Source organism: Myotis lucifugus, unplaced genomic scaffold, assembly GCF_000147115.1.
Source record: "Myotis lucifugus unplaced genomic scaffold, Myoluc2.0 scaffold_35, whole genome shotgun sequence".
NCBI lineage: Eukaryota > Metazoa > Chordata > Mammalia > Chiroptera > Vespertilionidae > Myotis > Myotis lucifugus.
Window position 1 is genome coordinate 3,998,151 of NW_005871083.1, and position 13,583 is coordinate 4,011,733.

General features: G+C 54.8%; 1 protein-coding gene across 1 annotated transcript in view; it reads right to left on the reverse strand.

Moving 5' to 3' along the window:
- Positions 1 to 13,583, reverse strand: part of CMIP (c-Maf inducing protein) — a 229,431-nt gene that overhangs the window by 18,853 nt on the left and 196,995 nt on the right. The window contains 3 exon segments of the mRNA XM_006087043.3: positions 5,069 to 5,422; positions 10,719 to 10,823; positions 12,311 to 12,414. Coding sequence (XP_006087105.1) covers positions 5,069 to 5,422; positions 10,719 to 10,823; positions 12,311 to 12,414 — 563 coding nt within the window.

Here is a 13,583-nt window from a genome sequence, read left to right on the forward strand (position 1 = left end):
AAGTAATAGCAAACATTGTGGATACACACATGGATCAGGCCAGGTGTTCCTCCCAGAGACCTGGCCCCATTCCACAGACAAGAAAACTGAGTCCCAGTGAGGACACGTGCTGGCCCAAGCTCAAGAGCCTAGTTCCTGTGTCTGTGTTCCTCCCCACTGAGCTACATGGCACCGCATGTCCCCTGCATCTACCTTATCAAAAAAGGCACTTACTGGTTTTTCTTTTGCTTTAAAATAATAAAATATGTTCTTTGTAAAAATGCCATCAATGCAGAAAACTCTAAGGCAACTTTAAATCTCCCGTAATCAGTGTGGGTGTTGGGCCCAGTGTGTGGGCACACGCTGGGCTCCATCTAGGGCGACGACACAGCCCGGCCCAGGGCTCACTCCTGAATGGAAAGGGATGTTGACAAGCCTGTCCCCTGTTTCCAGGTGCTAAGCTCAGTGGGAGGCAGAGGCCAGGGGTCTGGAAGGAAGCCCTCTCCCTCCTTCGTCTCTCCAGTCTGGAGCTTGGCCTCCCCACAGCTCACACGGGATCAGGAAAGAGAACATGAGGGGAAGAAAGGAGGAGGCAGACACTTCCTTCCTCGCCCCTGCCCAGCCCAGCTCCAAGTCTGCTCTAAACTCCGGCTCTGACCAGCTTGAGCATGTGCAATGCGTGTGCTGGGCAGAGGCTAGGAGGCTAGGTGCCTGGGGGCTGGCCAGGCCCAAGGAATGGAGAGCAGAGCACCTGCCATGAGCATCTGGAGAGCAGCGCCAGCTTCAGGGTTGGCGAGTCGGGCAGGCCTGGGATGGAAGGGAGAGCGCTAGCCTGACTATGAGCAGCCTGACCACCACCCCCAGGAAGCAGACAAGACAGCGAGGCCTTCCCTGGCTCAGGGAGCAAAGGGAGAGGTGCCTCGAGCATCCCGAGGACCTCCGACAGCTTCAGGCTCCAGGCACCCAACACTCACTCCTCACGTTAATGGGGCCAGGCTAGCTCTAGATCCCCACTTACAGGTAAGACAGGATGTCCAAGCCCCCAGTCAACCCCCCTTCCCTGCACCGAACTCCTGGTGTCTCTTCTCAGCGGAGCTGCGGCACTGGCTGGGGCGGTTCACGGAGCGGACTATGCTGGGTGATGTACCACGTTTCCCATGTCCCCTCCTGGCACCTGCCTTCTACTTCTAGTTACACCTCCCGTCATTAGGACACCCCCTCCCCTTCATCTGCATTTTCCCCAACAGCCCCCGATGGCTGGGGCATCTTCCAGCTGACTAAGAGACCGCCAGGCTTCTTTTAAAACCCAGGTTTTTGCAAAATAACAATCCCGAATTGAGCTGATCAAAAAGCGCAGACCTGCGCCCCTCTCCTCACAATGGCTACTCCCTGCTCTTCCTGTCTGTGGCCTCCATGTGGCCAGCGGCTTCCCACTCCTTCCCACAGGCGGGCGGTGTCACTGCCTTCAGCAGTTGCTGCTACTAGATTCAGAGGGACTGGGAGCAGCTGGGACCCCGGCATCCAGCAGAGCCTGGCCAGACGAGGTGCGCAGTTAATGCTGGATAAAGGAGTGCATACACAGATGGATCAGGAAATACGCGAATCGCACGCAGGTGTCCGGCTGGCTAAGAGCTGGACTCCAAACCGCCACAGACCCAGCTGCTCTGTCCAGCTCCCGAGTCCATGTTCTCCGTCAGACCACCCAGCCGGGGCCTCACAAGGGGGTGCTTGCAGGGGAACCTTGACCTGCATCGGGAATAGTCCTTCTTTTCAAGGGTCTCCAGGGAGCTTTTTGAGGCTTACGTTCCTTTCAGAGGTGTGAAATTCTAACCATGTGTGGGCTTTCCTACACATAACCAAGGCCTGGGCCTTTTAGGGCCTGGGCTGTGTATGTGTGTGTGTTGGGGGGGGGGGGGGGGAGGCGTGATACTCACACTAGGGGACCAGCAGTGCCTGGTCTGATGAATAGGGCTGACAAGCTGGGCCAAGGTGCTAAGCCTGGCTTCCTTTGCCCCCCACAATGCCCTCTTAAGACCCCTCAGTTCCAATTAGAGCCTCCTTTTTCATTCCCTACACGTAACTCTCATTCAGGGAGCACTCCTACTGGTAACAGCAGGCCTCTCTTATCAAGAACCAGCCCGGCAAGGTCCCGTGCCACTAAATTCTTAGAGCAGCTCCCCGAGGAAGATACCCATTTCACAGACCAGAACGCTGAGGGCAAGAGGAGCCAAGAATGCTGCAGTTACCAGCAGATTGCCACACATGCATTTCCTAAATCCCCAGATGCATGCTTCTTGCCATCAATGTGCTTTGAATGCCATATTGGTGTGTTTTTTTTCCTCTCAATGTGTCGTTAAATCAACGATGCATCTTACTCTCAATGGTGTCTTAAAATAGAGGAAACACAGCTGTACTCAGGAAGTGTAGTAACTCCCATCTGCCTGGTGTCTACACTTGCAAGGCGCCCAGAGCCATGCCCTCCACCCGTCTACTGCCCCGAGGCAGCTGTGACTCAGAGAAGACGAGTAACTTGCCCGGGTCACAAGCTAATACTGATATCTCTGTGGCCCTTGAGCCCAGCAGACGGCTCTGAACCTGAGCTCTTTCCCATGTGTCCCATACTGTCGTGCTCTGAGGTGCTAGGGCTTAGGGGGCCCAGCGTGTCCTAGGCCTTCCGGTGGGCCAGTGACTCAAGCAGGCAGTGGAGTTGGAGAAGGCAAGTTGCTCGGAAAAGAAGTTAGCAAGCCCACGCTGTGTTCTGACCCCCCCCCCCCCCCATTGGTAAAAGAGGCTTCGGAAGTATAAACCCTGCCTTGTGGAGACACCAGGCGGAGGTGAGGCTGCTCTGCGCATCGGTCAGAACACCTCCGGCTCCCAGCGGGCAGCCCCTGACCGGGCCTCTGACCCCCGCCGCGCCTTGGCAGCTGGGCCCTGCGGGCAGGCAGGAGGTCTGGAAGCAGATCAGGAAGAACAGAGTCCTCATTCATGAGCATGTTTATGAAGAAGGAAAAAAACGTGTGTGAACTGCATGATGAAACTCAAACCCTTAGTGCTTAATGTGAGTCAGGGCCCGAGCCAGCAGAAGGCCTGGGAGTCCAGGTGCCTGTGGCAGCCAGCCAGAGGCAGGCCGGGGCGGAGAGCAGAGCCGTCTCTGGCCTGGGGGCCCTGCCTCAACCGGGCGAGGAGGATATGAGGGCCGTGGCCGGCGCATCTCTCGGAGGGCAGACCACATTCCTGGGAGAAAGTGGGGCATGTTCTAGGAGATCTCTGAGCAGAATCTGGAATTTCCTTCAACCAGTGTGCGTGTGTGTGTGTGTGTGGGCGGGGGGAGGGGAGTGAGGGGGGGCGGGTGCAGTGTCGCTAGATGCGGCTGTGCCCTCACTGGCCTCTGCAGATAGGACCACGTGAGGCTGGCGCTGACCCCCAGGAGGCCTCACTCTCCTCTCTCAGGGCCTAGATAGGAGAGGAAGTGTCTGTGGATGCAGCATCCACAGTCTCCTTTCCAACCACACGAAGCCACTGCCTGATGTGTGTAGGTATGTGCATGTGTGTGTGCGTGCGCGTGTTCACCTTCACAGACACAACAAGCCCCGCTTTGAGATCACGGGGCACCTCCTAGGCCCCCCAGACTAGCTCTTGGCTCAGCAGGCATGGCAGGCTGCCTCCACCCTCTGGGCCCTGTGCACCCTCCAGACAGCAAAACGTTCACCACAGAGGCCGAACCTGTGCTGCAGAGCCTACAGCCGCCTTGGAGACCCAGTCAGCCCTGATGAGCCCCCGGAGCCAGGCCTCCCCTTGATCTAGGGGCCTGGTGCTCAGACTTCAGACAGGTACCATACGCCCTCCCCAAACCCCTCTGAAAAGCCCACCACCCCACTGACTGCACCTGGCAATGCCAACCTCTGGACTTGGTCCTGAGGGGCTGACCTCTGTTCTGAGGGTCGGGGCTGTGGGAGCGAGCGGCGAGGCATCTGCTGGATTCTCCCGCCAAGCTGGCTGTGGGACCACAGAGCCAGCCCAGGTCCCTCCACCTGGGGACCGAGGAGCCAGGTGCATGAATTTGGGAGGAGTCTGTGTGGTACAAGTGTGAGTGGTGGAACTAGAAAGACTCATGAGGGTCAAAGATGCAGATCCCCCACTGTAGAGTCACACTGCTGAGGCTCAGGGAGGTAGGGAGGGACCTGGAACACCCAGCGCGGATCTGGTCCCTGGCTTCGCCTGAGCCTTTCCCACCAGCCAGGACTGCACGGGGCCTGATCCGCAGGCGCCTCCCTGCCTGCCCATGAGAGCTCATGAGAAAGAGTGTGGGAGGAGGGCTGGGCCTCAGCACAACCCCGGGGGGCGCTCTCCAAAGATACACCCTTTACAGAAGATGCTACATACATATGCACACACACAACCACACAGACACCCACAGGCACCCCCCCCCCCAAAATAAAGCAGACAACCACACTGAGCATACAAGGCATGCACAGGTCTCACAACACAAACACTCACACGCTGGCTCATGGACACACCTGCATTCACACACAGAGAAACACACACACTGTAACTCTTGTGTACAAACGCTCATACCCACATGTGTGCACTCATAGCCACCCATCCATAAAAGCAGCAGTGACTAGACACACCCACACTTGTCCACTTAAACGCACATGCTCAGGCAATCACACACATGCTGTCGCACCACACACCCAAAGCCATTCCCATATATAAAGACACTCACAAACTCAGAATGAGCCCACACCTTATACAAAGTGCAGAGGTTCACAGACTCAGTCACACTTGGGCACCCATGTGCTCATGCACACACTCACACACACATATTCTCAAACTCATGCACACATGTATGTTTGTGTACATACCTATACATGTGCCCAGACACTCCAGCATACATGTATACACACCTAAAATGTGTGCCCTCATACTTTGCATATGTGCACCCACACTCACACGTACCCACACCCCAACTCAAGTGTGCACCCTAAGCATGCCCACTCTCGCACGCCTCGAGCCAGTGAATATGAACTACAAAGCCAAGTCCCCTCCCTCATCCCATTGGTGACAGGCACATAGAAGGGACACTCACAGCAGCTTGAGGATTTCCACGTAGCAGCCGAGCGTGCGGTCAGCCTGGGGACCCAGCTCGATGCTCATGGTGCTGCAGGCAGGGCTGACCATGAGGCAGTCGATGAGGTTGGGCTCACTGTCGTTGCCCGCGCTGGCCGTCAGCGCCGGCTTGGCAGTGCTGGTGTGCTCCACCTCCACGTGGATCTCACTGGAGGCCACGACCACCGACTTGAGCCGTGCCTCGGACAGCGTGGCTTCCTGAGACACCAGGTCCGGGCTGGGGTGCAGAAGGCGCAGAGGTAAGGTGGGCTTCCGGTCGCAGGGCTGCTGGCAGCCGTTCCGGATCTCCTTCAGGCTTGGGGAATTGTCGCGGCTGTGGGGAGAGATGGAAGGGCATGAGCGTGCAGGCGGTACCATGTGGCCCTGGCGTGTATGCTGTGAGCTACAAGACCCAGTGAGCACTTCTGACCAGACAGGCTCCACCGTGCTCAACGCTCCCTGAACCCCCACAGCCCCGTCACGGGCCAGGTGGAAAGCTCAGCCTCCACTCCTCACCTGGAAACCCACTTCAAGGGGATCTCAACCCCCAGAATCCCAAACTCCTGGGGCCTGCAGGTCCCTCCTGTCTGCAGCAGCCCCCATCACAGCATCTCCAAACACCATGTGCAGGTGTTAACAGGTGTTAAGCAAGAAAGGGCTCTATGCATCATTGAAGTCATTTGTTTGGAAAATGCAGGGCCAAACACAATGAAATTGGTGCCCTGAAGCTGGGTGAAGCACCTCCTCCCTGGGAGCTTCCACGCATGACCAGGAGGCGCACCTGACGAGGTAACTCCAGCAACGGGTTTCCGTTGGTCCCCTGGGCTGGCACAGTGTTAAGTGCAACCACACAGACTTCGCAGACATCTGTGTCTGGCAATATTACCATCTCCAGGTTACGGGTGAGAAAAGCGCCAGAGGTCAAATGACCTACGCTTGACACAGGGCTTCTAAGTGGAAGGGGCTGGGATTTGACACCATGGTGGCTTCCAAGATCCCATATGATCCTTGCAGGTCCTCCTCCTCCATGAAGTTTTCTCTGATTTCTTCCACCTGCCCACTCACCCTGTCTTTGAATTAGAGCTTTCCATCCCTGGCTGGACACCAGTGTCCCCTAAGGCACATCTAAATATCCCGAACCCAATCAGATCAGAACTCCCTGAGGAGCTTTTAGGGCTCCCTGTGTGTGCAGTGAAGGTTGAGTCCACTGCTCCCAGAGACTTGGAGCACAATGATATGGTCACAAACAGCTCGTGCAGCCCCTCCCTAAACATGTCATGCACACGTGCCCCGCACTTCCAAAGATGTATGTCCTTTTTGTGCACAAGGACTGGACTGAGCGCAGAGGGCCTGCATTTATCCAGCACGTGCCGTGGGCCAGGCCTGAGCTGAGCCCACCAGGATGCTTGATAAATGCACTGTAAACTTTGCTGGGGAAAAACAAAAGCCATGGGCTGAAGTCCGAAAAGTCTATGGTTGTTGGAAAACTGTGTGTGGTCTGTGGGGGGAGGGCAGCCTAACTATCTCTATGGGTTCAGAGCTAATTTGCTGCTCAAATGCTCAACACTCCATTTCCCTTTGTTTGCCTTTGCTGGGATTTAGGAGTGGATTTTCAAGGCTGTTGGCTCAGAGGGTGATTTTCCAGTGAGCCATGCTAACCTGGGTCAAGCTGTCTGCTCTGTGAGTACATCACGTACCACTGGGAGCACCGCGGATGGGCCCTGAGGACATCGTGGGGTTTTATTTTCCAGGACTGACCAACAAGGTGGGGTGGACCCGAGCCCAGGAAAAGACTCCCAGGACTGTGGCCCTTGGGTGATTTCCTGGAAGAACTAAGGACGTCACTTGGAACCCAAACTACTGTGGGCTCCGAGGGGGACGGGCGTTATAATCCTGTGCCTCCACCCTGGGCACCTGGTTATAACCACCGTTCATGACTCCCCCACGGTCATGCTTGCCCCCTCTCGTCCACCCTCCAAGCAGCTGCTGCCAGAGGGGAATCTGGAAACTGACATCTCATCAAGTCCCTTCTTAACTGAATGCCAATGCTCTCTGAGTAAAAACTCGGCAACTGAAATACAGGCACAGCTCTGCCACTCAACGCGTGGTCCCCGGGCAGCAGCATCCGCATTACTGGGCGTCAGTTAGACAAGCAGAGTCTCAGGCCTGCCCCACACCTGCTGCGTCTGCACCTGCACTTAACACACAACCCCCAGGAGCAGCTCAGCCCAGGAGGTTTGAGCAGCTCAGCAGTCCATGGCCAGCGCCTTCTCATCTTTTGCTTCTCTTCCTTTCCCTTTCTCTGCTGCAGTCTCAGTTCCCTTCACTTCCTCCTCTGCTGTGGCCCTTCATCTTCATCTTTAGGAGGAGCTTGACAAGAATGCAGATTCCTGGGCTTGAGCCCAAAATGGACATCGAGGAATCTGCTTTTTAAAGAAGCAGCTCAGGGGATCCTGAAGCAGGTGGTTAACCACAGGTAGAAAAATGGAGACTTCACCTGCCCTACCAGGCCTTCGCACATTCTGTTCTCTCTGCTTGGATCACCTCATCCTGCCTCTTACCTAGTTAACAGCTAAGAGGTCTCAACTTAAATATCACCCGCTGAAGGATCCCTTCCTCACCTCTCCTGGGAGAAGGGATTCTCAACTCTAGCCATGAACTTGACTTGCCTTTGGAACAATCCAATACTACGGCCATCCTAATTCAATCAGAACTGCAGTGGGTGGGGCTCAGGCACCAATTCCCCCCTTCTTTATGAAGCTATAACCAGCAGTATGCTGGTAAATGTCTAACAACCTAGTCTCCGGAAAAAGGATGCCCTGTTTTGTAGTGTTTGCCAATTTCCTTAGTGTAAATACTCCCACTGTGACCAAATTCAAGCCACCAATGTGCCATCACTGACTGAGAAGAGGTGTGCTTCCAGGTGTAACAGGGCTCCAGCATACCCGGGTGTAACTTACACACAGAACAGGCAGTGCATAAATCTGAGGTGCAGAGCTTCGTGAGTTTTCACACATTCCCGTGTAATAACCAGCCACCAGATCAGGACATTTTGGACCGGATAATTCCGGGTTCTCTGAGGGGGGCTGTCCTGCACCTGGCAGCATGCTCAGCAGCATTCTTGACTTCCACCCACTGGATGCCAGCAGCACCCTGCCCCCCTGCCAAGTTGTGGCAACCCCAAATGTCTCCAGACCTTGTCACATATCCCCTGGAGGCCAACACTGTCCCCAGCTGAGCACCACCGGCCAAGCTGTAAAACATTTCCAGGAGCTCAGAAGTTTCTCTCGTGCTTTTCCACCTAGCTCTGCCCCCCAAAGGTGACAACTATTTTGGTTCTATCACCATAGATTCATTTTGCCTGTTCTTGAACTTGAAGGAAAAATAATCACACCATATGTATCTCTTTGGTCTGACTTCTTTCACTCAATGTTATGTCTGTGAGACTTCGTGGCTGCACGAGTTCATTCATTCCTGCTGCTACATAGTCTAGCTTCTGAGAACAGACCACAGCTTAGTTATCCGTTTTACTGTCAGAGGACACTGGAGTCGAGGCAGGTTCCAGTTTGGGGCTATTAAAAATAACGGTGCTGTAAACATCCTTGTACAAGTCTTCCGATGAATACACCGGAAGCTGAGGAGCTGGGTCACAGAGCAGGTGTCTGCTCAGGTTTACCTTCTGATTTTGTAAAGCCTCCCAGGTGACTGGTATGCAGCCAGGGTTGAGACTCCCTGCTGGAGACCATGCTAATGCCACCTCTGGCTTCTGCCATCACAGCCCTGACCTAGCTGTACTGTACCCACTTGCTTGCTCAATCCCTTCCCCTCTACCCACTGGTGCACCCTCCGCTCTGGGAGGGCAGGGGTCCCATCCAGCTGGCTCACTTGGTGCCTTCCATACCTAGCACTTAATGGGCCCTCACTAACCGAGTACTGAGTGAATGAGAGGAGGAAACCTGGCTGTTGCCGTCCCCCTAACTGCGACAGTGTGCACGGTTCCTAACCCTGGCACTTCCCCCCCCTCTCCCCTTGCGACGGGAACTGGGGCAGAGTTCCAGCACCCTTGTCTTTCTGCCTCCTGCTCCCAGGTCAGGGAAGCCCTGCAGGGCACGCTGGCAGGGCTGTGGAGATGCAGAGGGAAAGCTCTTAGATGTGTGGGTTCCTGCTCCTGCTCAACCCCACCCGAGTCCCAGCTCAGGGGTTCTGGGAGAGCGCCCAAGGAGGCTGAGATGAGTCAGAGGCGTCAGGAGGAAAAGGAGCCTGAGAATGAGTGTGAGTGCGTGTGCGCGCGCCACACACACACACACACGTGACCATTTCATGCTCTTCCTGCTTCCTGGGGTGGCCTGAGTTTGAAAAGCACGCTGATCAGATTGGGTCCAGAGCTAGGGCGGTGAGGTCAAGGGCGAGTACCACTGTGTACACAGGGATGCTGGGACGTGCACCTCCCTCTGACCCACTTCTTTACTTGACATAACATGTTGTAGGGTACACTTTACTTGACATAACATGTTGTAGGGTACACACAGGCCCTTGGGAATGGTCAGCATGGCACCTTCATGTTCGGGCCTCAAGGGCACTGCCACCTCTTTCTGAACAAGGTGGACATGGTCCCCTTTAAATGTCAGGACCTGGGGCTGAGGACATTAAAATAGTCTCCTCCCTTCTTCAGCCCGGTCATACAACATACCCCCTTGTTGAGGTTCACTTGTGGCCCCTCCCCCAAGAACTCCAGGGCAGTGTTTGCTTAGAAGCCCCATGGGCAGGTTTTCAGGGACGCAGGGTCTGCACTGCCTTTTCCTTAAGGGCTGAAATATATTCCTGCTGGATCCCGACACATTCGGTGCCCCTGGAGTGGTGCCATGTGCCACCTGAACAACTGGACCGGGTGGCGGCCGCCGATGCCATCTCTGCCCGGCACATCCTACCCTCTCCAGTGACCCCAGAGGTCACTGTCGAAAGTTCTACGCAAATGGATGGCATTTGCGTCACTGCACCCCAGGAGCGATCCTCAATTAAGGCAGCCTAGGAGCTGGTAAATAACTACAGTGGTGGCGTCACCCTCAGAGGAGTAACTCGGAGACTGTTCCCCGAAGTCTGCCAGGATGTCCAGTGGGGAATGCACAGGTGCCCGCAGTGGTCACCTGCTTATGAACACAGGTCCGGGATCTACTATCTGTCCTCTCTCCCGTGCTTCCTGGGGTTCACAAACACTTGCACACATTCACACAGTGTACACACAACTCCCCATGCACACACCCACATGTGTGCACACATTCTCCCTCACACACATACATGCATCCACACTCATGCTTCAATGTGTCACACATGCCAGGTGGTGAGAAATATTCAGAATAAAACACTTGATCCTAATGCCCAGTCAACACAACAGCCTTCAGTTGCCGGTATTGAATCTCAGTGTTTGTTTCCCAGTAATTCCTGGTTCTGGGCTCTGGAATCAGTGAGCACACGCGATCTGGCAAACACCCTGGAGGCTGGCCTGGTGAAAACCACTCCACCTCCCTGGGCTGGTCAGATATGTACAGGTCACTGTCCGTGGTGACCTGCCCTCTCACTGTCCCCACCCTGGGTGGTAACCCCAGCCCTTCCCGGTGGCGACGGTGACTGACCTGTTGATGAACTCTTCATAGCAGGAGTAGATGGCAGCCAGGCACACGGCCACCAGGTTGGGCAGGACCCGGGGGTGAGGGCAGTGCCCTGTGGGGCCGTGCATGCTGGAAGAGAGCAGAGGGCAGGGTGAGAGGCAGCTGCAGGAGTGGCATCATGGCTGGGAGGCGGGGGGAGGCCGGGCACAGCTTGAGGTGGTCATGGGGGAGCATGCTGAGCCTTTTGCTGGGGAGTTGGCAATACCAGGATTGGGTCCTGGCTCTGTCATGTGCAGGCAGCAGAGAACCAAGGTCTAGCCGTGAGCTCTGGATCCTGGTGCCTGGGTTCAAGTCCAGCTGAGTGGTCTTGGCATACTGCTTAACTCTCCACTCGCAGTTTACTTAGCTATAAAATGGGGACTATGGCCCCCTCCTTACTGGGTAACAACAAGAACCCAATTTTCTAAGTCATGGGAAGACCTAGCATAATATGGCCATGCGGCCTGGGCAGACACATTTATGCCTGGGGAGTTCTGAAATCTTGATTCATAATACCTCACTTTACTCTCAAAGTGCCCTGCTTTGGAAAAAAAATTAATATGGTCACCCTGACCTAGCATGGGGTCTGAAACACAGTTGCAAAGGCCTCGGTAGATGCAGCAATTGTTATTAATCATGGCTATCTCTGTGCCTCAGTTTTTTAACCTGTAAAATGGGACAGTTTGGGGCCTGGAGATAATACCTGTAACGTTCCTGGAAAATCACTGTGGCCACTGGGACTAACCTAAAAAACTCTGCAAATCTTAACTGGATGCTTTAAAGGGACCCTGGAGTCACCCAAACTCTGGCAGAAGGACATGTCATTTGCGTTTGGGAATGCTTTGTGATGGCAGGGGAGTATATGTAGGAAGAATGTAACTTCAGAACTGGCTTAACCAGGATATTTTAATTTTCTTAAAACATAAAAGAAGAGTCATGACAGTGGCCACTAATGCTCCCATCACATTTATGCGTTGTTCTTAGTGTTTGTGTATTAGGTCACCAAAGCCCTCAACTGGATGGAAGTGGGTATTGCGATTCTCATTTACAGATTAGGAAACTGAGGCACAGAGAAAAATATTTAAAAATCAAAGCAAAAATAATCCCCCCTACTCAAACCCCAGAAGGGAGTAAGAACCAGAATATTTGGCTTCCTTTTAGCCAAGTTTGGGAGGTAGCTGTCAAAGGACTCTCTGGGCCACAGGGGATCATTTCCTACACACCTGGCACCGGAGGTGTGGAAATACTCCTATTACTCAGGACCATCGCCATTTCCTGAGTTCCTACTGAGCATCAGGCATGCCAGGGGCTTCCTCATATATCACCTTACTTAATCACACAACCCCGTGCGGAGGACACAGGATCAGAGGTACAGGAATTGGCTCAGTGCTACACAGTAAGTAAGTGCCTGAGACCACAGGTGGTCAGGAGGCTCCAGGCAACCCTCGCAGAAGAGGAGACGCTCCCAGCCCCTGAACACCAGTGGCTGCTCTCCGGGCACCCGGGGAGGGCCTGGTTCTGGGCTGAAGGACAGCTGGCTCACAGGCCGGCGGGGAGGGGTTGGCTGGGAGACCCACCTCTGAATGAACTTCTTCACCACTTCCATCCCCGCGTTGAGCTCATTCAAGGCAAGGATGTACTCCTGAGTAAACAGCCTCAGTCGCGGGCACTTCCCAAAGTCCTGCGGAGAGAACGGAGGGTAGGATTGGGACAGGCTGCAGAAGAGGCAGGAGACCCACAGGGGCGGTGGGACCTGCTCTGCCTGGAGCCACTGGTGCGGAAGGCAGCGAGGAAACACCAGCCACCTCCCCTTTCTAGAAAGCACACACAGTCACATTTTCTCCTCAATAGCTTGGCCCTGTGACACGCATGCTTATACCCTGTGACGGCTGACAACAGAGACCAGGACCTGTCCTGTCACAGGTGGGTTTCTGGCAGGTGTAGTCACCCATGTGTGGTCAGCAGGGTCAGCATGCCACACAGACATGGTCGGAAAAAAGCCAACAGGGCCTCCCTCTGCACGGCCACGAGGGGACTGCAGACGTTTCTTCTGCAGCCACCTGAGGGGTTCTGTCCCCCTGCTTTCCGCGGGCTCTCACCCGACGCCACTCAGAACAGCAGTCTCAGAAGATGCCCCAATCTGGGGCCATCCATTCGGAGGTTGCCTTGGGACTTCTTGGGGGTACGAAGGAGGCAAATGTAGTGCCCAGACATCCTCAGTGAGGAGACACCTTCTCCTGAGTGAGAGGACCGAGGCGGCCCGAACAACAGGCGTGGCCCCAGGTGGGGAGGGTTGCAGCCCAGGGCTCCTCAGGGGGCTCCCCGATCCTCTTGGCTGACCCTAGCCACCCACTGTGCTCCTCACTAAACTGAAGAGCGTCCGATGACTTTGGCTATAAAGAAGCCACCCTCAACGAGCACATGGGACCAAAGAGGCAGATCACACAGAAGGATGAGCTCAAGAAAGGCTGATGGGACAAGTAAGGGTGTGTTTGTGTGAAGAATGTAGAGTATGGGAGGAGGTGTGTGTGAAAAATGTGGGTGTGAAAGGAGGTGTGTGTGTAAGAGACAAGTGTGAGATGAGGTGTGTGTATGACACGTGCAGTGTGAGGGGAGGTGTGTGTGTGAAAGATATAAGCGTGAGAGGAGGTGTGTCTGTGAAACATAGTGTGAAAGGAGGGGTGTGTGTGAGAGACATAAGTGTGAGAGGAGGTGTGTGTGTGAGAGACATAAGTGTGAGGAGGTGTGTGAGTGAGAGACATTAAGTGTGAGAGGAGGTGTGTGTGAGAGACATAAGTGTGAGAGGAGGTGTGTGTGAGAGACATAAGTGTGAGAGGAGGTGTGTGTGTG